This window comes from Rhizopus delemar, genomic scaffold, assembly GCF_000149305.1.
Source record: "Rhizopus delemar RA 99-880 supercont3.20 genomic scaffold, whole genome shotgun sequence".
NCBI classification, from domain to species: domain Eukaryota; kingdom Fungi; phylum Mucoromycota; class Mucoromycetes; order Mucorales; family Rhizopodaceae; genus Rhizopus; species Rhizopus delemar.
This window is the reverse complement of record NW_027137846.1, coordinates 174,287-197,960: the sequence shown is the minus strand read 5'-3', so window position 1 is coordinate 197,960 and position 23,674 is coordinate 174,287. Positions and strand designations below refer to the sequence as shown.

Below are 23,674 nucleotides of genomic sequence, written 5' to 3'. Positions count from 1 at the left end.
GCATTAACGATTCTATTGTGCCTTTTTAAGAAGTTACCATCCGAATGTTTGTAAATCTTGGTTTAATAAAGAAAATATGAACATCATCAGCTTTATATTTTCACCTTTTTTTTTTTTTTTTTTTTTTTGGCTATTCTACTTTTTACTGAACAATTGCAAGCAAAAAAATATGCATACAGTGGTTTGTTTTTGAAAATAGAATTTTGGAGAAATGAAAATAGAATTTTTTTTGGCCAATAGAATGATTATTTTTTCAATAGAATTTTTTTTTTGACCAATAGAATTTTTGACCTCACCAAATTGGGTAACATTTTTTCAGAGCAAAAGTTTGGATAGCATTTTTTTTTACACAATTTGAATCCAATGAATAGAATTGAAATTCAAAAGTCTAAAAGACGAAACGCTTTTACTTAATAACAAACAGCTTTTTAAAAAAGTCGGTAGCTAATATTTTTCGGTCCAAAGTATCTTTATGTGGTGAACCTATTCGTGCTTCAAATCAATAACGCTGTTTAAATAATTATACAGACTTGAATTCCCATAGCAAAATTGACACCGTAGCCTGTTACCAACAGTAAGGTTGATCCATCATTCTAAACAAACATGCTAATGTATTATGCTATTTTTTAGATTTACCAATCAAAACTAAGATGACCATCACACTACAGTGTCCTGTCCACTCTTTTTGCTGCCCTGTCTGGTATTTTTTTAAGCTATTCCTCCTCGGTTATTGGGAGCATTAGGGGAACACTTGGATATTTTAATTAGGCAAATATTCAAGTATAGCGCAATGAATTATGTCTGATTTTCTCACTCTTCGCATTTCATAGAATTGTAAAGCTCATCTTGCTTTTCAATTATTGCAAGTATCTATGTTCTTTTTCTTCAAAAAAATAAAAAGAAAAACTGTACTAATACTTTATTCAAAATAATCAATTATTTCTGCTTTCTTCCACTGTGCTTATTCATACTGTACTCTGACATATCATAACTCAATTTATATTTTAAATAATAAAGCTAATATTTATTATTATTATTCTTGATATTATAATATATTTCATTAAATAAAAGTAAAATATTATAATGATGCTTTTTCATTAAAATTGATCGACATGGTTAATTACAACATCTCTCTATGCGAATAGTTGAGGGATTTGGGAAATAAACTTTAATAGAAGCTTTACGGTTGTTGGGACAGTAAGTACAAGGTGCTGAATTCTGAACAATCTCTCTTTGTGTTCCACAAGTTTCTCGAAAAAATTATATTTTCTATTTTCAAAATGGTACCATTAGTATGTAAATCCCCCACCAAAAAAAAAGCTTTACCATAATGTCGTAAACAAAAAACTTATTTTTTAATATCAGATGGATATCTATTCAACATATCTGCCATCGTCTTATAGAGCTTTTGGATGTCGTGTCTTTCCTTTTGAATACTAGTACGATCATTGGCCCCACCTGAAAACTCTACGAAGCCTGCGGATACCTTATGATTGTAGACCTTGAACAATATCACATCCCATTTCGCTTTGTTAGTGGCATAGTACTCCCTTTCAAGCCATCCAGCTCTACAGTATCATTTACCAATAAGAACATCTGATTTGTTATTACAATAGTGGTGTACACGGCTGCCGTTCCTTTTAAAGCAATGAAGTTCAATGGATTTTTTGGAGATTCTATAAAATTCAAGCTAGATATTGGGTTAACAACAAATAAGACGGCGTAAAATTATATACTAAAAGGTTACTTACAAGTGATGCAATTATGATTGCAACTTGCCGGATTCCAAATTAAAGACTTGAGCCATTACTTTTCCATTCCTTCGTTATCAGAAGGCGTTGAATCAAAGGATGAATTTGAGCCAGAGGAGGATAGAGTTGAACTAGAAGAGTTAAACCTAACTATACTATGTAACAAAGTTAATATTAAAGAAAAAAAAAAGTGCTTGTTGTCATTTCATACTCTTCTTGCTTTTTCTCTTATGCCTTCATTGACTAATTGCTGTATGGAAGAAGTTATGGTAAGCGATTCATTGTCTACATTCTCTTCCAGGATCCGGTCTTTGCGTTCTTTCCAGTACTTTACATATCGGTTTCCAAAGCTTAAGTTTTTGTTACAGTCGTTCCATTGCCAAAATGAGGATTTTGGCAATGGAACGACTGTATATCGCGTCTGGTCCTGGATGTTCACTATCCTGACCATCATCTCGTTGCCCTCCTCATCTATAACGATTATGAAGCTGAAATCCGCTCCCAATTAGAAAAATTCGAAATTCTCTTACATGATGATTACGATCCTCTGGATCCAAACAACCTTCAAAACCCTGACTATGGCAACCTCGATCAAGGTGAAAAAGAGTGCGCCGCATGGGATATCTTTGTTCAACATATGATTCGTGCTATCCGTCGCCTCAAAGGGCCTGTTCAGCGCGCTGTTGTCCGCTTTTTCGTTGATAAAGGAATTCTGGCTAGCGTTGTACTCAATGGGCTCTTTCCAATCAAACAGACTTGAGCTCCACTTTTGTTTTGTAGTATGTCTTCCTTTCTTGTGGTCTATTTCCAAACAGTAATTTATTCACAAATTACTCCTCCTCTGTCCTTTCCTTTTTTTTTTCTCTTGCTTCCATAAGGTGTTTTTTAGCTTCTTTCACGTCTCATTTGATCTGGCTTGGCAGTTACGGTGACTTGAGACACCGCGTGCTCATTTAAGCCTATAAATAAAATATTCAGTTTAACCGTAAAATCCTGTGTGTTTATTTTTAGATATTCAGTGTCGGTATTTTAATATGACGTCGTTAGTGATACAAAAGCTACTTGAAATAGGTAAAAAGAAAAAAATTGGGAATCGAGAAACACAATTGAGCTTTTTATGGTGATCTCGATTTGTAAAATGAGCTTAATAAAAAAAAATAGAGAGAGAGAGAAGGAACTTAATTTATTAGCTTCAAAGAAATAAATTGATATTTAATTATTGGATGTAATAAAAAGGAGTGGAAATAAACAAAAGGTCATTGTTTTAGTTTGCAATTTTTAATTAGTACTTATGTTGCCTTGAAAAACTATGTTAATTTCTTTAATAGAATGTAAAACACCCTTTATAACCAATTCCTCGCCTTCTTTTATTGAGTGCTTGATTAAAGAGAACAGCTTTTAAACTCCTTATAAGCAGAGAATAAGAATAAAAAAATGATTATAATCTTCGTATTGTAACTAATATCGACAACCAAAGGTCTATTACTAATTACTCAATCACTTATCTAGTAACATTATTTCTTCTCCTTTCTCCTATGCTTCTTTAAAGATATTATCATGTTGGCATATTTATAGAATGATTTCTCTTACTTTAGACTATGTACTCATAGGATAATAGATATGGTTCTGATAAAATGATGTATTTCAAAAGAAACAGGTAAAGCAGTTCCAATGATAAACAAGTTAGATTTGCAGAAAAGTATGTCTTTATTAATCAAATAGGCTTCAACCCACACACAACTTGCGATATTGGCTGATTAAAAGAAAATGATAGCCAATTTTACTATCCTGCTGTCAAAATAGAATTTCACAATTAATCATGTAATTTCAATGCGTCTGGTTATCCTTTGCGTACAACATGTCAATTTGACGAGTATTCCATTGGTGTTTGTATTTCTAATGGTTTTATCTTGAAATTATTAGTATCCCAATAAGGTAGAAAGAAGTTTTTATAAACTTCTTCTATTCTCGCAACAGAGAATAAATGCTAAAGCCGCTGTATAATCCCGAACAGTGTGCGACAATAAAAGTGTATTTTAAGTGGAAAAACAAATGATTTGCTGTAGCACAAGACAGACAACGGTCCAATCTGGCAAATGAAATGCTTCAACACCAATTTGCGTTTCTTTTTTTAGTTTTTACAACGTGAGAAGCTCCTTTTTCCGTGTTCCTTTAATTTTAATTTTACTTTTGGCTTCCTTTTTATTTTATTTTATTTTTTCTTTCTCTTATGGTACATTTAAATAAATTTTCACCTTCTATATTTGGTCTTTATGCATTTACCGCTGCAGCCTATTCCTGGTTCATACCTAATGTAAAGGCACAAGACGAGGGCTTAGGTAAAGCTTTATCAACATATAAAAAAAAGTGTAGATGATTTGATATTAATAAAAAAAAATGACGGCTTAGACGACGGAAGTAGTGATGATAATACTTCTACTGATGGTAATAAAAAAAACATACTTATTATTATGTATATTTATTATGATTTTATTACTGCAGATACATCAAACACTACAGCAGATGATACAACAAGCACTGATTCAGGTATTACTACGACAACAGCTGATCCACTTGCTGTTACTACTTCCGCAACAGCTGACAATAGTATTCTGACGTCTACTATAAATGATATGCCAACAACAACTACCGATCAAATCACAGTATCTCCTTCATTGTCTAATGTCAATAGCATAACAACCTCTACACAGATGACCGATATCATATCTTCAAGTAGCAGTACTATAACTACGACACCCACTTTACCTTCCTCCTCGTCAAACAGCACAAATAATACAGGTGCCATCGTTGGTGGTGTTATAGGAGGTATTGCTGGATTGATCATCATTGGCGCTGCTATTTTCTTATTTTTGCGTAAAAGAAAAAGATCTGGACACGATCAAGAAGTGTTTCATCCTGACAGTGTTGAAGATGAGTACCAGCCTGCTGGTGCACAACCTTCAGATCATGGCATTGATTCAAATCGTTATGAAATAGAAGAGCCATTATCAACGCCACCACCACCACCAAGACATAGCTACTATGATCCTAACAATCGACCTATTGTTTATTAAATGAAAAAAAAAAAAAAAAAAAAAAAAAAAAAAAATGAAAAAGAAAAGAAAAATCATAGAGAAAATGGTTCCCTGGCTTTTTTATAGCATATTGCTGTTCCATTTTAATCTAACCTTGCATTACTTGTAACATTAAATACTCAAAATAATAGCGTGCTAAAGCATTATAGAATAAAACACAACACTTAATTTGTTAACCATTTGACAAATGATAGACACAAATACAATGTTATTGCTATCTCTTTTATTAATTCTCCACATCAAGCGCTACGGGTTGAACACTGCAGGATAAGTGTTTAATTGATAAAAAAAATAATACACGGATCAGAGTGAGCTTTTACTTTTCAATCTAGAAAATGACATCTTCATCCTCTTTATCCAATAAATCAAGTTGCCCTGTTTCATGTGCAGCTTGGAGTACTGGTGCTAAATAAAGAGAAGGTTAATAATAGTATTGCATAAAATGCAAAGTATTTACTCTCTTCCTTTTCATTTGCTTTCCTTTCCCTTATAGCATCTTCAACAGCAGCACGTTCTTTCTTCTTACTTTGAACCTTTTTCAATCTATAATGAAAGGTGAATAAAACACATAGCAAAGTATTCTGCTACTGCATTTACCGAAAGAACTCTTCTCTGTCTTGTTCGTCCAGTTCAGAAATAATATATTTGATGGTATTTTCATAACGAGGAATAATAACATGTTCAATTGCATTTACACGACGATTTGTTGCCTTAATAACTTCATCCAAAATAACAAAGGCGGTCTAGTATACATTAGTTTTTATTCCTTTTCTTTTCAAAAAAATTACCTGTAAGCTAGCAAGCTCCACTAAAGTCTCGACCGCTTTAGTATAAATTTCTTTTGCTTTCTGAATTTGTTGACCACCACGTCCAAGACCGGTAAATTCAAAAGCTAAGAAAAATAATAAATAAAACATGCTTTCCTTGCTCCTGTTGCACGTAAGTTGTAGGATATTTTACCATTGCCTCCTTCAGTATACATATCAAAGGCAGGAAGCATAACACCTGAAACGTTTTCTTGTTTAGCTCGAACACGTAACTGGGCAAACTTCGAGGCTTCTTGAACTTGATAACTACAACAAACTGTTTAGATTATATTCGTACAAAAGAGAAAAAAATCAAAAATAAACCTTATATCACCAGTAATATATTGAACTTCAGCAAGGGAGAAAGAAGCAAGTTGCATAACTTGACCCATTTTACGTTTAAGCTACAATACAATTTAGTTTAAACGCAAAGGTATCTTCTGTAATTATCAGTTTACCTCATCAATCTTTACGGTGATTCCTCTGAAACGCTTTGTTAATGCTTCTGATTTACGTTTTAAGAGAGAATGGCCAGTCTGCGCGCCTTTTAATTTGAGCTTCATGTTGGATAAAGCCCTATACGCCCAAAATATATAAAAAAAGAGAGCATTTAATTTGCATGTGATCAACATTTAATAGCTATAAGTACATACATTCGTGTAGGAAAGATGTTAAGTTTTTGATTGTTTCCAGACATTTTGGCTTTTGTTTTAAAAAGAATGAAAAGACGTCAAGAAATAAAGGGGTTGAAAGAAAAAGACACTGTTTCATCCTTAAATTTACTAAAGCAAAGCGATTTATAATCTCCGCTAAAATCGTCATGTTTGGAAGGTTTAAACGATAGTCAAAGTTCTTAAGGTTGGCTATTTTGTATTGTGTAATGCTATTTAAAAGCCTGTATCTGTTAAGTATGTTTACTTTCAATAATGCTTCGTATGATATGGAGTATTATAAAATATAAAGCCACGCATTCCCTTTGAATTTTATCCTTTTTATATAACATGGTGCAAATATAAAGCCATTTAAGCAAACAGATAGATCAGAAAAGAAATATTTATACAGAATATAATAATACATGAAAATGATGAAGAAACTTGAATTCAAAGGCTAAAGCTACAACCATAAGCAAATTTAGCTAGAATAGCCAACCATTCAGTCTTGTGATGTGGCTTCAAACAGGTTATTAATGAATCAAGCGGATTCTTAAGTAAAATAAGAGACTGCAATGAAGAAAATCTAATTTTTAAAAGCTTGTAGATGATCATAAAAAAAATCAAGGACTTGGTCGGTTTATTTAAGGCAAAAATAAAAGATAAAAAAGATTTTTGAATAATAAAATATTAGAAATACTTATGGAAGGTAGAAAGGATAGACCATAAGGTTAATAAGTAATAAGCATTTTTTAAGCAAAATGTGGAACCACAGGCAGAAAAAGAGTCAAGATCGTTAATTTGAAACGCAATGCAATAAGCTTTAGCTATGTTTGACTTTGCTTTTCACTAATTGACACAGACTGGAAAAATACAAATGAATACAGAATTTCTACATTTAAACAAGATATTTTATTTATAAAGACTTTAAGCTACCGCAATGGGTGTGCGATATATTAAAGTATCATATCTCCCGGTCCAGATCAAATTATGCTAAGGTAAAAGCCCTCAAGAGGAAAAAGGAAATGGAAAGAGGGCGAGTAAGTAGGGGAAAAGCAAACAGCCAATCATAATCGTGGAAGTCAATCAAGGAATCGTTGTACTAGGTTAAATGGCGAGGGATATGCCTTATCGTGATATATGAGATCGAATTCATGGAGGATTGTGCATATAATCAATCAGCGAGAGAACTAGGAAGCTGAACGAGAGTAGTACCGAAGTTGGCGGGTAGGCAACATGTTAAAAAGTAATGACAATTGGTCTGTAGTGTTGTAGAACAGTAAATGATTGTAGTTGACATTGATAAATATAAGTCTTAATACAAGATCATAATTAAAATAAAATAAAATATAAGCTTATTTAAATAAGATTATACAATCAATTCCAATTAAACATATTCTTTTAGAATATGTATTGTACTCATGAGAGTTCTTTGATAAGAAGAAGTATCAACTAAAATAACCAAATCCAATCCAATGTCAGGAAAATTGTTAATCTTTCACATAACTGAAATAACGCATATGAAGTGTTTTAAGTATTTAAAAATATGAAAAAGAAGAATTAACGAGACTGAACAATAGTTCTAAAGTCGAATACTTTTATTAAAGAAAGATTCCAAGGCTATTTATATTAATTGAGCAAGACCTGAGATTAAATGACAAGAGATAGTTACAACCGATATGATTTGACATGTATAAGAAAAATTTTATAAACTGATGTAAATAATCAACTGTTGAGATGAAAGTGAAACTTGGCTGTTCAGGGCAGTTGGTAATTATCAGGATCTATTCTTCTTCAAACTCATGTGTAAAGATTTAGCTTAGAATGATAAGACTGTTATCTTATTGACATGTCAAAACATGACAGACGAGCCGGAAAGACGGCGAATGTGGCTGCCTGAAGTCGCATTATGACACCTTGAACCCGTCGTGGGGTCTGCACTGGGTTCTGAAAGAGTTGTTTCAGAGATCGCTGAATGTCTCTCAGCTTCTTTCCAGGTAAGGAGGCCTGCATGGTGATAGTGTTGAGAACGAAGCCTAGATGTTCTATGGTGGGAGAAGGCTCGAAATTGGACTTTTCGTCGTTTACTAACCAGCCTAAGTTTCGAAGACAAGATAAGACTTTTTGTAGATGTCGTTGAAAAATCTCCTTGGTCTCCCCCATAATAATCCAATCGTCTAGGTAAGCGGACAATCGTATACCCTGTTGACGAGCCCACTGGACAATTAATCGGGTTGTCTTGGTGAACCAAAAGGGAACGATGTTGAGTCCAAATGGGGTAGTACGAAATTGGAATAACCTGTTTTGCCAAACAAAGCGAAGGTATTTGCGTGAGGAAGGATGAAGGTGAAGGTGAAGAAAGGCATCGAAAGATCTATAGCGACTAAGTGATCGCCCGGTTTGATCATTAATGATATGTCTTGGATGGTTTCCATCTTGAAGTGAGGACAGTCGACGTACTGGTTGAGTGCCTTTAAGTTGAAGACTGGTCGCACTCCGCACGACTTTTTGGGGACAGTAAAGAGTGGGCTGACAAAGCTGGCGTACGACTCGGAGACTGGGACTGGTTCGATGGCCCTCTTTTGAAGAAGATCCATTAGAGCCTTGTTTAGGTCGTTCGCATTTGAAGGGCTTCCGTGAATGGCGGCGGAAGTTGAAGTGAGGTGTGAAACGTTTCTCAGTGGCGGTGAGGTGTGAAAACGGATTTTGAAGCCGTGTTGGACGGCGTTGCACAAGAAGGAGTTTTTGGGAAAGAGTTGAATCCAATTGTCGGTAAACTGTTGTAGTCGACCGCCCACTACTCCGTCCTCTGTTGAAAGAGGTTGGAGCGAAGAGCTGCCTACTGGCGCTTGCTGTGGTTGTTGGTGTTATGTTCTGGTAAAGTAAAAGAAATAACAAAGATAAACCAAAAGAATACTTTTTGAGACTGAACTTTATTTAAGACAATCTTAATTGTTAAAAAGAAAACATTACAAAGTCTACTATTTATATTCTTCTATCAATTGACGGGTAAATGAGTAGTTATGAGCGTAGATCCAATCATTGACATGTTTGATTGAAGAATGATCACTGAATCGATTATGAAAATTTTTAATTCGTTGTTTTATAGATCTTATTGTTCTTTAACTGATCTGGGAGTATTGTCCCGTCTTCATTGAGAGGAAAGGTATATTTATATGAAATGCCTCCAGTCAGATCAAAGTTGACTAGGTACCTGATCCATTATTATTCATTTACAGAAATGATGAATAGTAAAGATCATGACTTATTTAGTGTTCATGTTTACTTTATAGAATGAATCTAATGGTGATAGTTTTATATAAAAAGAAGAAGAATATATTTTATTTAATAAAGATTTAAATTATTATCTTTTATCAATTTTAATATACTTCTTTTAGTTGTGATTATTCAATGTCCGTTATGATCAGACTCTGTTCTACAACAGTTGGTATGGCTGTTGTGACCGTTCTTCTTGTTGCCCTGAAAGTAACCGCCCTGCTGTGAGGACGGACTGTGATATTTGAGGTTTTACAGTGGGTCAAAATACCTCACAAACGTATGATGATTTTTACTTATTTTTGATGTAATTCCATGAAAAATTGGCTCAATCATTTCAAATCTAAAATATAAAGCCATCCATGTGTACATTAGTACGTGACGGAATTTTAAACTCAGACAATTAGCTGAGATCTATTAAGAGACAGATACTTAAGCTCGGTCTATTTGTGAGTGTGGTATTTACACATGTAATAAAGTAATAATGTAAGTTACTACGAACAATGGTCCTCCAAATTAGGAATATCGGACATTGTATTACGCCACTTCAAATAAAATCCCGATCCACTCCAGAATATTCTAATAAGTTCCTGGATCAGGATTAATAATTACTTCTTGATAAGAAGATGTTAAACTATGCCAATCATATAAATAACTCATTGTCTAATATCGATTAATAATCAATAGTCATATACTGTAAATATTAATATTTAGCCGTGATTAGAAAAGTATAAATACCCTCATATTTTTAACTTGAATAAAGGACAATCTACTTTGAGTCTCACTTATTTTTATATTTGTTGATTGACTTAGTACTTTTTATATTATAAAACCTCAAATATCACAGTGAGGTATTTTGACTTTATTAATATCTGGCTGATCCACCCTTTTCAGCAATGACAGCTTGTATTCTTTCTGACATACTGTCAATATACTTTAAACATTGATCTTTAGTAAAGGAATTCCATTCATTTTCCACTCTCTGTCACAATTCGTGCATGCTTTTTGCTCTATTTTCGTACATGCTTAACTTTAGCTTGAGATGATGCCATATATGCTCCATTGGATTTAAATCAGGACTTTGGGATGGCCAGTCATCAATGTAACAAATGCTGTAGTCTTCCATATACTGTTTTGTTGACTTTGATCGGTGTTTTGGGTCGTTGTCATGCTGAAAAATGGATGATTTCCAATCTAGGCCATAGTACCCGAGCGTGTCTTTAAGGCTTGTGCCAAGGATTTCTTGGTATACCTCTGAATTCATGGTGCCATCATATATCTGACATGCATACCCGGGTCCCTCACTGGTTATACAGCCCCACAGCATGATACCACTGTTGTATCCACACAGCTAATAAAGTGAACTGTTGTATCCACACAACTAATAAAGTGAACATTCATGGATAAACTTGGATACTACAGAATTATAGTCTAACCAGATCTCTATTAATAAACGTGAGAATTCTGCAATAGCCAATCTTGCCCTGTTGTCCTACCAGCGTTCTAAAAGACTATATCGGAACCTGATTACAACAACGGCAGCTCAATCCTATTCTATAATTATCGTTAGATCAATAGTTTAATTACTTCATCGTCCCTTGATTCGTCAAGTAGACAGCGGCTATTGATTATCCACTATCCTTCCTTATATTCCATATCATTCTTTTAACCGATCAATTGAAATAGCGGTAAAGACCCAGACATTCAAAAAGTATAAATACCCTCAATATTTTTTATTAATAAAGTCATATAATCTTTAGTTTCACAACTATGGTCTTTTTATAGTTTTTGTCTCATAATTCTTATTTGGCAAAACAACCACCACCACCATGCTTCACTGTAACTTCAATGTGATGAGGATGAAGACGATCTACTTTACGCTTCCAGTAGTATTTACAGCCATCCGATCCCCAAATATTAATTTTGGTTTCATCCGAGAAGATGACACGTCGCCAGTTGTCAATGGTCCAATACTGATGCTTTTTATCCCAAGCTAATCGAGCTTTCTTGTGCTGTACAGTGAGTAAAGGCTTCTTCTTTTTTATCTCAGCAAAAATCTTCACAGAATGCAAAACGTTAATAGCCGATTGGTACGACATAGAATAGCCCAACTCTTCCAACTTCAGGTGGACCTCCTTGGCAGTCCTTAATGAGCCGTTTAGAACCTCTCGCTTGATTAGACGACGAGTGATGTCGCTTACAGGGCGTTGTTTGCCGTCTTTCTTGCGAATCCGGTTAGGCATCCACTTATTTGCATAGTTGATAACGGTGTTTTGATGCACTCCAAACCGTTTTGCGATAACATCAGTCGATACTGTTTTAATCGTAAGATTAAATAAAAAAATTAAACAAAAAAACAATAGCAGCAATATAAAATTACAATCCTTCTTTATTGCAGATTTCTTTATATTGCCAAAGAGCCCCGTTTAATGGATAAAAAGTTGGCATCTATTTATATTCTTTGTGAGCGTAGATATAAAAGATATAGACTCGGCAACGATGTCGTGCTGAAGAACCAATGATTAAGCTAAAGCTTGTCGATGTTCTAATATATGCATCTGAAGTTGAACAATAGAAATAATAACCAGTCAATTAACTTTGATCTAATTACTTTTTGGTGTTGACAATTGATTAGACTCGCTAGGATGACAAATACTGATCTTATTGTTCTAAATTTGGAAAAGTGTGGAATTGTTCAATCATAGTTTAATCTTTTGTGTATCGTTATTTATTTTAATACAACTGATATCTTATAGAAAATAACTATGTTTACAACAGATACATCATGCTCTAGTGCTGATTTGATGTCCATTTGAGCTTCGTATAGTAAGGATTTGGGCATTTTTGCACATGGATGGATGATGCTGTAGATGGAAATTTACTGACGGATTAGCGAAAGAAAGAATAATCAATTCTTTTCCAAAATTTAAACTTTATGTTCCGGGGTGACTGCGCTATCCTGGAAATATCTAAAACTTGCCGGAACATTGTTTGGAATGACTTATGGCGGAGAAAAGAAATAACTGATGGAAGTCAAAATACAGTAGCGGACAAAACTGGTGCACAAAAATTAAAATCAGCATTGCATCTCCGCTATATGTCTGCGACATTTGTGGCATATACCATCTGAAAGGCAGTCTAAAATATGCATTATGCTAGGTAAACCGGAACTGTGCCGGACATCCTTCAGGAATAAGGTCATTTTTAGTGATTTTTTGAATATTTCAATTTTCGCCAAAAATGTAGTACTTGTCTAGCCTTCTTTCAAATCTACCCATTTCTTTCTAGTTTGCTGTAAAATTTTATAATACACTAGTGCATTCCAATAGCTTTTAAAAAATATATAAACCCTTGCCTAATTTGTATCTCTCTATGAATTTCACTTCTTATTTTTACCCTATCTATTTTAACAAAGTACCAGCACTCTATGCCCAAAAAAGTCAGCAACGATAAAAGAGAAGCTGTGAAATCTGGAATACGCTCAGGTCGTACGACAATGGATATTTCTAGAACAACAGGAGTCTCTAAATGGACGATCAACAGGATAAGAAAGGAAGAAAAGAACATCAAGGCTCGTAACCGTGGTGGTCGACCGGTCGTAGTTAAAAAAATAACTAATGCAATCATCCGTCTATAGCTTCGACAAGGACTCTTACGCACAGATTCTGATGCTCAGCTCTTTTTGAGGTCCTTAGGATACAGTATTAGCAAACGGTCGGTCAGAAGGCTTCTTAGAAAGATAGGCTTCAAGTCTGGAATTAAGAAGTACAAGCCTTTCATCAGCTATACAAACCAGAAAAAGCGATTGAAGTGGTGTCGCGACAAAACATCATGGACTGTGGAGGACTGGAAGTCTGTGATCTTCAGCGATGAGACCAAAATCAATGTTTGGGGCGCCGATGGTATACGCTACTATTGGAAGCAAGTCGATCAACCTTGGCGATCCTTTCATGTTAATCAAACAATGAAGCATGGCGGCGGATCTGTTATGCTTTGGGGCTGTATTACATCTCGAGGACCAGGATAAGCTTGTCGAGTATATGATGGCACAATGAATTCAAAATTATACACCCATATTTTGTCTACTACGCATCAAGAAAGCCTAGCATATTATGGTTTGAAAAATTGTGATGTTTTGTTTCAACATGACAATGACCCAAAGCACAAGTCAAGGCATACCACTAACTGGTTATCTGATAATGGGATATCGGTATTAAAAGATTGGCCGCCACAAAGTCCCGATCTAAATCCTATTGAATATGTTTGGCGACAGTTAAAGTCAAAGCTGTCTCAATACGATACCACACCAAGAAGCATGGACGATCTCTGGAAAAGAATCGATAAAGAGTGGAACTCTTTTACTGAAAGTGATATGCAGCCATACTATGAAAGCATGCCAAAATGAATTGCTGCTGTTATCAAAAGACGAGGCAATTATACGAACTTTTAGGTTTTAATCACTTTTATGGTTTTTTTTAAAAATATCTATTCTTATAAATAAAGGCTTGGTTCTCCCTCATTTTTGGCAATGCAATGATTAAACTTTGCACAATTTGCAACATTTAGTACGCCTTCCATCTGATATAGTTTCATAGATATTGCAACTGTAATGAGCAAGTAATGGTAGCTTATAGCTGAAAAAAAGTTTTGTGCACCAGTTTTGTCCGCTACTGTACCTCATAAATAGACCGCCTCCAGTTCATCGTTACTTATTCGCTCAGTTTTCAATTTACGTCGTCGGAATTTTATAACAGCATACACAACGTATTGGATAACATTTGTGCAAAATTTGAGAAAGGTACAAAAATTATTGAGTAATCCAAAAGACTACAACCTCAAAAAGTGCTGAGGTTTGTGAGGTATTTTGACCCACTGTAAATGTGGAATTAGCAAAGCTAGATGTTTTTGTCTCTATAGAAACTCTTCGATCGTATGTCGATCGACTTGACTTCAAATCGTACAGAGCAGCCCACAAGCCTAGATTGACTGCAAGACACCGCAAAAGTAGGCTTCGCTGGGCGAAGGAACATCTCAATTGGACGGAAGGCCAATGGAGAAGCGTTGTTTGGTCTGATGAGTCGCGCTTTTGTGTAGAAGGCAGTAAACGCGGAAAACGAGTGCTTAGGAAGGAAGGAGAGCGTTATGACGAAAGAAATATAATGCCCACAGTCAAGTGTGGTGGGGGTGGTGCTATGGTTTGGGGAGGAGGTTTCGGACCTTTAGAAATTATTGATACCAGTTCCATAGACCAAGAAACATATATCAATATTTTGGCCAATAGGTTCCATCCTTGGTTTACAATGTCACGGCGCATCAGGAAAGGGATTTTATCTTCCAAGAGGATGGTTGATGTATCCATCATTCATAACTCGATATGAAAACAGTATTAATAAGCTACATGATAAGATGCTGCGTAATTGCACGGTTAAACTATATTAAATCCAGGAACTAAATCACAGTCAGCCGCAGTCAATCATATACGAATATTCTATGACAAATATAACAATAGAAGAACACGTAACCCTTATCTATTTGTCATCAGCTATATCATACTCATTAATTATTAATCCATGACATGAAATATTATCCGTGTATGAAAAGTATAAATAGAGTACAATTTTCTTATTAAATAAAACAATCTCTTTATCGAGTCTCGTCCTCTCTTGTTCCTTTTTATTCTTGGATAAATCAATGGTGCTTCCTGTCATACAGGTGATTACGCTCGATGGTGGAAGGAAACCCACCAAATTAGGGAGTTTTGAGTACTGGCCTGCTCAAAGCCCTGATTTGAACCCCATTGAGCATGTTTGGAATGCTCTTGAAAGGCGAATTGAGAGAAAAAGATCGTCGATCAAAAACTTGGAGCAATTGAAGGTGGCTCTACGAGAAGAGTGGGAAAGAATGGATGATGAGTTTGCGGACCGATTAGTTCGAAGTATGAAGAGACGGTGTGAAGCAGTTATTAAAGCTAAAGGCGGCGTGTTAAGGATACATAAGATTATAGTCACTTTATTTTAGTAAAAGGAATCTCATATGATCCTAAATAATATGTTGACATAACTTTGGAATCATTTATAACATTATTCCCAGCACAGATCAATAAAAGACTTTGATTAGGTTCTTATATTAAGCTTTATTCATATTACAGTGCCTCACAAAACCCTTCAAGTGTTTTGGTTTTTTTCGTTTTTTGCTTGTCACCGAGTATTAAGTACAACAATTGGTAGCATGCCATATATCATCTGAAAGCCACGGCGATAGGGTACTTGGATAATGTTTAAACTCCGAGTTTCATGTAATGATCGCGGACTAATAGCATTTTAAAAACAGACACACACTTGAAGGGTTTTGTGAGATTTTTATTTTATAACAATTAATATTTAGTATGTCCTCCTTTTGCATTGTAAACTGCTTTAATACGTTTAGGCATACTTTCTATGAGTTTTTGGCACTCATTCTGAGTAATTGACTCCCAAACGTTCTCTACTCTTGACCATAACTCAAGCATTCCGTCCGGCTGCTTTTCATACTGCAATAAGCGTCGTTTCAGGATTGACCAAAGATTCTCAATAGGATTTAAGTCTGGAGAGTGAGAAGGCCATCTTAATACAGTAATATTATTGTTGTCCAGCCACTCAGAGACTTTTTTGGCAGTATGGATACTAGCATTGTCTTGCTGGAATATAATATCTTCTTTTTCAAGATCATACCAATCAATCGTTTTCATTAACTCATCTTCCAAAATACCAATGTAAAAGTCAGAATTAATGCTTCCCTTGATATTGGATAGGTATCCAACACCATGCCATGTTAAACAGCCCCACAGCATCAATGAGCCTCCTCCATGCTTGATCATATGCTGAACCTGAAAGTCTTTTAACTTGTCGCCATTGGTCCAAGTCCATTGTAAACCATCTGAACCAATTCTATTCACTTTAGCTTCGTCACTGAAAATTACTTTTTTCCAATCGTCGATGGTCCACGATAGATGTGCACGAGCAAATTCATATCTTTCCTTCATACGGTGCTTGGTCAAAGGTACAGTTGTTGGAATAATTGTTCGAATGTTTTGCAATTTTATACGTTTTGCTTTGTATCTCTGCAGTCAGATACGATAGAGCTACGTACGATACCTCATTAAAAAGCGACAGCTTTCGCATATAACATATAAAACGCTAGGGGTCTGGAATTATTTCCATATATACAGTAGGTCAAAAAACTGCTGCAAGGAATTGCAAAATTCATGTTTTACAGCTGCTTGTCCATGGATACTGCACCAAACTATCTCAAACTTTGACTGTTTGTACCTCAATAGAAAGTGCGTTTATTCGTCGATTATCGGATATGGGCAATGTTTATTGGTGGAATTTGAGATCGCTAAAGGTAGTATTATGAACATCCGACATTTTTTACTTGTTCACATATGTTTTAAATGGCGAATTTTAATACAACCCAACCGGTTGCCATCACAATTTTTCTCACTTTTGACGTGATTAGAATGTTATCTGTATTTAAGAGTGCTTACAATTCCTTTATTTTAAACTTTATATTCCCTTGTTTAAATTATTTCTCGTTTTTAGCCTCTCGTCAATTGCATGCATAAATCACTGTCAGAGGAGAAAGTAAACGATCTCAAACAGACATTAACCGGATCCACATCAAAATATGATATTGCTAAGGAGACTGGATTACATGAATCAACTGTTAGTAGATACTTTATAACGTTGTTTTCAAGTAGGACAGTGAGCACAGGTGATAGACCTGCAGTAGTCTCCAAAGTGACGAAGCGGTTAATCAAAAGAAAAGTCATTGAACGGGTTTTAAAGACTTCCAAAGAGGTATACCGGGAGCTGGTTGGATTTGGCTACGATATCTCATACCAGTCAGAAATTAACGTACTGAAATCAATGGAGTTCCATTTTCTGATAGAAAAAAAGGAGCCATTTCAGACAAAAGTGCATACGTAGCATCAGTTGAAATGGAACAAGGAGCATCAGGATTGGGCAATGGTTGACTGACAACAAATCGTTTACTTTAATGAAACCAAGATCAACGTATAGGGCTTTGATGGTGATAATCACTATCGGAAAAGGCCAAATGACCTTTTTCAACATCATGACCTGGATTTTGTAATTCAGCATGAAGCTAGCAAATTGATGTCCTGGTGTTGTATAACCTCTGAAGGACCAGAATATGCTTGCTGAATTTACGATGGAAAGTTGTACTCGGGTGTTTACCAGCATATTTTGAACACTACGCTTTGTGGTACTATGAAGTACTACAATTTCGACTGGTCCAACATTTAATTTTAGCATGACAATGACCCAAAGCACAAGACATAATTTACAATGGCCTAGTTATGTAGTAACCAAGAGAGCTATATTAACGATTGGCCAGCTCAGAGCCCGGACTTAAATTCAATCGAGCACGTATGGCATCCATTGAAGTTGTAGCTCAATTATTACGAACGTAGAGCAAAGAACACAGATATGCTTTGGGAACGAGTTGATGAAATATGAATTGACTTCGATAAATAACTTTGCCAAAGGCATGTAGATAACATTTTGAAAAGAACTCAAGAGATTATTAATAGAAAAGGAGGTTCAACTAAATATTAATAAATAAATTCATTCCGTTCAAATTTTCGTTTTTCCAAATTTTCAAATTGCGCATCTCATACTTCCTTCAATACTTATCCAATAGGGCTTAAACTCTTTCGGATTTTTCAAGACATGTAGAAGATTTACTATGTGGGAACAGAGGCAGTTTGTGCCATTGTAACAGGATGTGCGCTACAAAAACCAAGAAAAATGGATTCCTTGCAGCAGTTTTTTGACCTACTGTATGTCGAACATGACATCTTCATCAACTGACCTTTTTCTCCATTGCTCAATCTGTTGTTCAAAGCTGGGTCGCATAAAGAACTTTTTTAAAGTCTCAACAATTGAGTTGTAGGGATACTCAAGCACTGGCTTTAAACTGCTGCCTACAAAAAGAGCATTTCCACATGGTTGTGCTTGTCGATAAGGGTTGTTAGGGAAGCGTACATATCCACAGGAGCGAGAATGCAAGCTTCCAGAAGTGTAAACGCTTCGACAAGCAGAGCAAACAAGAAAACGGGACAAACCATCGGTGGCCTTGGAATAATTGACCATAGTACGGGCAGTAGAGATCTTTGTTGGAATCTCCATACTATGGCCAAGAGAACGGACAAAAAAGGAAAGAAAGGCCAACAAGTCTTCACCGGCTTTCACCGAGAGGTGCTTTGCTTGAAAAAGCACAATGAACAACAGCAAAAGGTGACGAAGCTGCTGCTCATTACTCATTCCCTCCTCTTCGTCAACATTCATTCCGTCTAACAAGTTGCAAAATATATTTCAATAAATAAAATCTTTCTTATATTAAATACTTTGTTGTTTGAAATATACCTTCAATTACTGGCTCAGGAATGGCTGACGAGTATTCGACAGTTTCCTCCCCGTTGTCGTTAGTGTTTAGAATAGGGGGGTTGTTTAGGATAGGGGGTTTTAGGTAAAAGTAGTATAACAACAAAGATAAAGAAATACTGTTAGAACTTGGTATCTCTTTATTAAGTTAAGATAACTAAGATTGAATATGATAAATTCTACATGTAAAAAGTGAGAGTATTTATAGACATGATACGGATAAAGAATTAGGACAGATTTATGATCAATTTGACAGAATAGATGATTAATATTTCTAATTATTAGTTTAGCCTGTTCCTAGCCTGTATTGTCAATTATGCTATTGGGATGGTTTCAGGTAGCTCTGGGCGTAGGACTATTTAGGAGATGGTACGGATGAATATAAAATCCTCTAGTTCCGTGATTGGATATTACGGCTAATAATAATATCTCAGTTAGGATAAAGGTTTACATGACTTAATGATGATCCGGTAAGTAATTGTCATTCCTTATTCAACATGCTCATATCATCAATAAACTATATTACAACCATGCCATATTATTTGACTATGTGAAGTTAATATGAATAAAGCTTAATATAAAAATCTAATCAAAGTCTTTTATTGATCTGTTCTGGGAATAATGTTATAAATGATTCCAAGTTATGTCAACATACTATTCAGGATCATATCCGATTCCTTTTACTAACATAAAGTGACTATAATCTTATGTATCCTTAACAGTTAGCTTCAGATACTCTTCTCGATTCTATTGTTTGTTTGTTTTTTTTTACATTAGCACGTTTGTATTTCCACTGAAAAATAAAAAAAAACCTCTATTTCTATATCTATCCATAAGAACATGAGTTCTAACAGTTCTCTTTGCAAGCATTCTGTATCCATTTAGTTGGCTGCTGCATTCAGAACAGGTGCAAGCAATTTTGGTGGCGTTGAAGTTGTTCATGTTGTTTATAATTTTTAAATTTAGAAATAGCAAAAAAATAGGTAGAAAGAGAAAACGTGTCTGATAAAAAAAAAGGTTAAATTTCAAAAAACAAAATCGGTGCTTAAAGTAACTTTTTTTTTTTCCCTGGTTTTGTTTCATGGACTATCATTAGATGCTCAAGGTACAAAAGATAAAAAAGAAAGCTCAAGTTCTGGTCAAATGTAAGTTTATAACAAAAAAAATAATAACGAAGTCTAATATCGGTTTCTTTTTTTCTTACATTAGGAATTCCTAATGGCACACATTCGGATGACGAACATGAGACTCATGGGCAAAGTTGTTCTTTCCAACTTAAAGAAACTATAAGAATATCAGACTTATATTGTTGTTTATTGCTGAAAAGCTTTTTTGGTAAAGAAAGTTGCCACTGCCCACATCTCTAATGACTAATGACTAATGGCAAATTACACCCATGTGCAAACATAAAGTACAGTGAGTTAAAAAACCGTTTCAGTAAAATTGAAACTCACACATTTATCCTTTTTTTCAAAAAAGTATCTAGAGTACACGTGTTCTTTTTTATTATGTTATTATATCGCTTTTTTGCAACAAAGCAATGTACATCTCATCTTAATCTATGAAGTACATCTTGAGCAATGGCCATTTTAAAAAAGACAATGACTGAAACGGTTTTTTAACTAGGTAAAAAAATACTAATATATAGTATTTCCACCCTTAGCTTTTATTACAGCTTGAACTCTAGCCGGCATACTATCAATATATTTACAACAAACATCCCTATCAAATGTTTCCCACTCAATTTTGATTCTTTCCCATAGTTCATGGACACCTCTTGCTCTTTGCTCATATAGAGCTAATTTCAACTTTAAATGTCTCCACATGTGCTCAATTGGGTTCAGGTCAGGCGATTGAGAGGGCCAAGGCAACACTGGATATTTTGCTTCTTCTTTAAGATAAGTTGTTGTTATCTTGGTAGTGTGTTTTGGATCATTATCGTGCTGAAAAATGAAATCACCATCTCCCAATCGGTAGTAAGCAAGGGTGTCTGCCAGTTCAGTTTTTAGGATATGGAAATAATCCGGTGCAGTCATTCTGTCGTCGTATATCTCGCAGATATATCCAACTCTATGGGAAGTCATACAAGCCCACACCATAACGCTTCCTCCTCCGTGTTTTACGGTTGGAATTACATGATGAGGCTGTAATGGGCTTCCAGGCAGACTCCAGTAGAATTCAACTCCATCAGAACCCAAACGTTGATTTTCGATTCGTCAGAGAAGATAACCTTTCTCCAGTCGTCAGTGGTCCAGTATCTATGAGCAAGTGCCCAATCCAAACGTGCTTTCCTGTGTTTTGCTGACAAAAGAGGTACCTTTCTTTTGGGTCGGGCTTTGAATCCTAGGCTTTTTAAGGCGTTTAGGGTAGTGTTGTAAGTCAACCTTGGATAAATAGCCTTAAAATAATCGAAGACCTCAACACCAGACTTCAGTCGCCCTAAGATCACCATTCTCTTCATGAGGGACTTGCTTGCTTCAGTTAAGATCGAAGGTCGTCCGCCAGTATTATCGGGTCTTTGGATATTCCATTTTTTGCAATATCGATGAACAGTGGCTTTAGAGAGAGTCAAGCGATCAGCAATTTCTTCATACGATAAATCGGTCTCTAGCAGCACTCTCAAATCATTTTGAGTATCTTGGGAAATAGAGCGAGCCATTTTTAATAAAGATTGGGTTGAAAATGTTAAATGAAAAAGGATGAAATTTGTTACGCGTTTATTAATAAAATAACGTGTTTATGTACTCATTTTTTTAATAAATGCAAAGCGTCATTCTAGTCACTTATTTCTGTATGTATTGCATATATGAAAAATGAAGTCTGCGTAACTGTTAAAAGTATTTACGTTTTTTTGAATGGAGTTAAAAAACCGTTTCAGTGCACCGACTGTAGTAATTTTATAAGGTTTAATAAGCAAATATTGAAAAAGTAATACTATTTCTATATTGTATGATACATCAGGACTAGTGCTTTCATATGATATATGAAATATAGAATTTTACTAAGTATATCGATAGTAATGGTAGCAAAACCATATTTAGGAAGAACACTGAAACGGTTTTTTAACTCACTGTAAGTAATGAGCGAGTATAAGCTTAAAAACATATATTCTTTTACAATATTTGTCATAAAAAATAATAAAACAATCTATTTACTTGATAAACAAAAACGTTTTGTATGTATTTGTTAATTATAACTGCCTTGTAACAAAATGTTAGCAGAGCTTCTTTATTTTTCTATTCTTTTAGAATATACACGTATTCTTTTTTTATAATGTAAAAGTAGTTTGCATTTCTATGAAGTGTACTTGTTGTTAGATGATTGTTTTCATTTGAACAATGAACCTTCTATTGCCAGACTCTTTTTTTTTTTCACTTCGTCTTTTTTTTAACTTACTTTTTTTTTTTACGGTCTTTTTTTTTTACGAAGTCTTTTTTTACCAGGTCATTTTTTTTCCCAAACACAACTATTTTATTACGTTTTGTAACACGTTTGTAATGATCTAAGCTAAAAAACACAAACCACCTTCCTAATATGTATTCTTCTGAACAAAATAATCGCAAATTGCTTTTGATTTCCGCATTTTGCCTCAAAAATAAAAAAAAAGAAGACATCGGTCTTTCAACAGTAGAGGGGAACAGGCTTACCAAAAAAAGATCATCTGTAAAAAAAACAGACACTTTTTTAAAACATGAATAACTTTATGAATACTTACCCTACAAAAAAAACAAAAATATCGATAAATTTCTTTATTTTTTTCGCACCTAAATCTTTTTTCAAAATTAAAAAAGGTGTAACACAGCAAGATATAATGGTTTCTCATAAAAAAAATTATTAAATCTACGGATCTATGATTGTCAGGTCTGTTAAAAATCTACGTCAAAGTCTCTATATTATTTGCAGTGGTGGAACTCAAGTCGAGTTTACTCCACCAATGGCCAATATCTTATCATCATATACGAATCTTCGGTAGTATAGTGGTAAGTATCCCCGCCTGTCACGCGGGAGACCGGGGTTCAATTCCCCGCCGGAGAGTTCTTCGTTCTACTATTCAGAATGGTTTTTTGTTTCTTTGTCACGTCTTTTGTTACACTGTAACACTGTAACACGCAAGAACAAAACGGCGGAATTTAAATCGTTGCAGTTCATAACGAACGCCTTACAGTTTGCAACGACCACCTTACACTATACAACAACCGCCTCTTATGTTATAACAACCACCCAAAATACCAAAAACAGAACAAAAGCATAAAATCCAAAAACATATAAATAACTCCAAATAATAATCACAAAAATACTTCACTTCTTATTAACTTCTTACTTACTTCACTTCTTATTTTACTTTTTCTTTTTATCAAATAAATATTCTTTTAAAGAGGCAAATTATCTCTTATTTTATTTAACATCAAGAACAAGAAGTCCCTTGAAGCTATCATACTTCATTGTAAAACCCCCTTTTATTTATCTTTTTATCTTTTTTTTTTTTATTTTACCTTTATCAAAACAGTCTGATCTACTTTTTAAGATCTGGTGGTCACTATAACAAGCGAATCAAGCCAAATCTGACTCATATAAAAGCAACTCTTATATCAATTACACCCAAATCTGTTTATTTAAACCTTAACTCAACACTCCCAAACAGAGAAACTA

The 23,674-nt window shown here is 34.7% G+C and overlaps 10 protein-coding genes and 1 non-coding gene across 11 annotated transcripts; 4 read left to right on the top strand and 7 right to left on the bottom strand.

Moving 5' to 3' along the window:
• Positions 1–1,348: 1,348 nt before the first annotated feature.
• On the bottom strand, positions 1,349–2,205 carry RO3G_16435 (uncharacterized protein; the record flags this gene model as incomplete). The annotated part of the gene is made up of 4 exons (XM_067671019.1): positions 1,349–1,566; positions 1,612–1,676; positions 1,811–1,901; positions 2,118–2,205. The coding sequence occupies 4 exons, from the start codon at positions 2,203–2,205 to the stop codon at positions 1,349–1,351; spliced, it is 462 nt and encodes a 153-aa protein (XP_067527120.1).
• A 1,776-nt stretch (positions 2,206–3,981) lies between these two features.
• On the top strand, positions 3,982–4,825 carry RO3G_16434 (uncharacterized protein; the record flags this gene model as incomplete). The annotated part of the gene is made up of 2 exons (XM_067671018.1): positions 3,982–4,090; positions 4,254–4,825. 2 exons carry the CDS (start codon positions 3,982–3,984, stop codon positions 4,823–4,825), a joined length of 681 nt encoding a protein of 226 aa, XP_067527119.1.
• A 349-nt stretch (positions 4,826–5,174) lies between these two features.
• Positions 5,175–6,349, bottom strand: RO3G_16433 (V-type ATPase, D subunit; the record flags this gene model as incomplete). The annotated part of the gene is made up of 8 exons (XM_067671017.1): positions 5,175–5,251; positions 5,304–5,389; positions 5,444–5,589; positions 5,635–5,738; positions 5,807–5,919; positions 5,977–6,056; positions 6,111–6,228; positions 6,306–6,349. 8 exons carry the CDS (start codon positions 6,347–6,349, stop codon positions 5,175–5,177), a joined length of 768 nt encoding a protein of 255 aa, XP_067527118.1.
• Positions 6,350–8,138: 1,789 nt separating this feature from the next.
• On the bottom strand, positions 8,139–9,351 carry RO3G_16432 (uncharacterized protein; the record flags this gene model as incomplete). The annotated part of the gene is made up of 2 exons (XM_067671016.1): positions 8,139–9,176; positions 9,310–9,351. The coding sequence occupies 2 exons, from the start codon at positions 9,349–9,351 to the stop codon at positions 8,139–8,141; spliced, it is 1,080 nt and encodes a 359-aa protein (XP_067527117.1).
• A 2,029-nt stretch (positions 9,352–11,380) lies between these two features.
• On the bottom strand, positions 11,381–11,821 carry RO3G_16431 (uncharacterized protein; the record flags this gene model as incomplete). Its single annotated transcript, XM_067671015.1, has 1 exon — positions 11,381–11,821. The coding sequence occupies one exon, from the start codon at positions 11,819–11,821 to the stop codon at positions 11,381–11,383; it is 441 nt and encodes a 146-aa protein (XP_067527116.1).
• A 1,184-nt stretch (positions 11,822–13,005) lies between these two features.
• Positions 13,006–13,605, top strand: RO3G_16430 (uncharacterized protein; the record flags this gene model as incomplete). Its single annotated transcript, XM_067671014.1, has 2 exons — positions 13,006–13,179; positions 13,216–13,605. 2 exons carry the CDS (start codon positions 13,006–13,008, stop codon positions 13,603–13,605), a joined length of 564 nt encoding a protein of 187 aa, XP_067527115.1.
• A 582-nt stretch (positions 13,606–14,187) lies between these two features.
• On the top strand, positions 14,188–14,956 carry RO3G_16429 (uncharacterized protein; the record flags this gene model as incomplete). The annotated part of the gene is made up of 3 exons (XM_067671013.1): positions 14,188–14,195; positions 14,333–14,376; positions 14,496–14,956. The coding sequence occupies 3 exons, from the start codon at positions 14,188–14,190 to the stop codon at positions 14,954–14,956; spliced, it is 513 nt and encodes a 170-aa protein (XP_067527114.1).
• A 995-nt stretch (positions 14,957–15,951) lies between these two features.
• Positions 15,952–16,599, bottom strand: RO3G_16428 (uncharacterized protein; the record flags this gene model as incomplete). The annotated part of the gene is made up of 1 exon (XM_067671012.1): positions 15,952–16,599. The coding sequence occupies one exon, from the start codon at positions 16,597–16,599 to the stop codon at positions 15,952–15,954; it is 648 nt and encodes a 215-aa protein (XP_067527113.1).
• Positions 16,600–18,324: 1,725 nt separating this feature from the next.
• On the bottom strand, positions 18,325–18,904 carry RO3G_16427 (uncharacterized protein; the record flags this gene model as incomplete). Its single annotated transcript, XM_067671011.1, has 2 exons — positions 18,325–18,370; positions 18,420–18,904. 2 exons carry the CDS (start codon positions 18,902–18,904, stop codon positions 18,325–18,327), a joined length of 531 nt encoding a protein of 176 aa, XP_067527112.1.
• Positions 18,905–21,155: 2,251 nt separating this feature from the next.
• Positions 21,156–21,683, bottom strand: RO3G_16426 (uncharacterized protein; the record flags this gene model as incomplete). Its single annotated transcript, XM_067671010.1, has 1 exon — positions 21,156–21,683. One exon carries the CDS (start codon positions 21,681–21,683, stop codon positions 21,156–21,158), a length of 528 nt encoding a protein of 175 aa, XP_067527111.1.
• Positions 21,684–22,987: 1,304 nt separating this feature from the next.
• On the top strand, positions 22,988–23,059 carry RO3G_19213. Its single transcript has one exon. It is a non-coding gene; the product is annotated as a tRNA-Asp (tRNA).
• Positions 23,060–23,674: the final 615 nt, after the last annotated feature.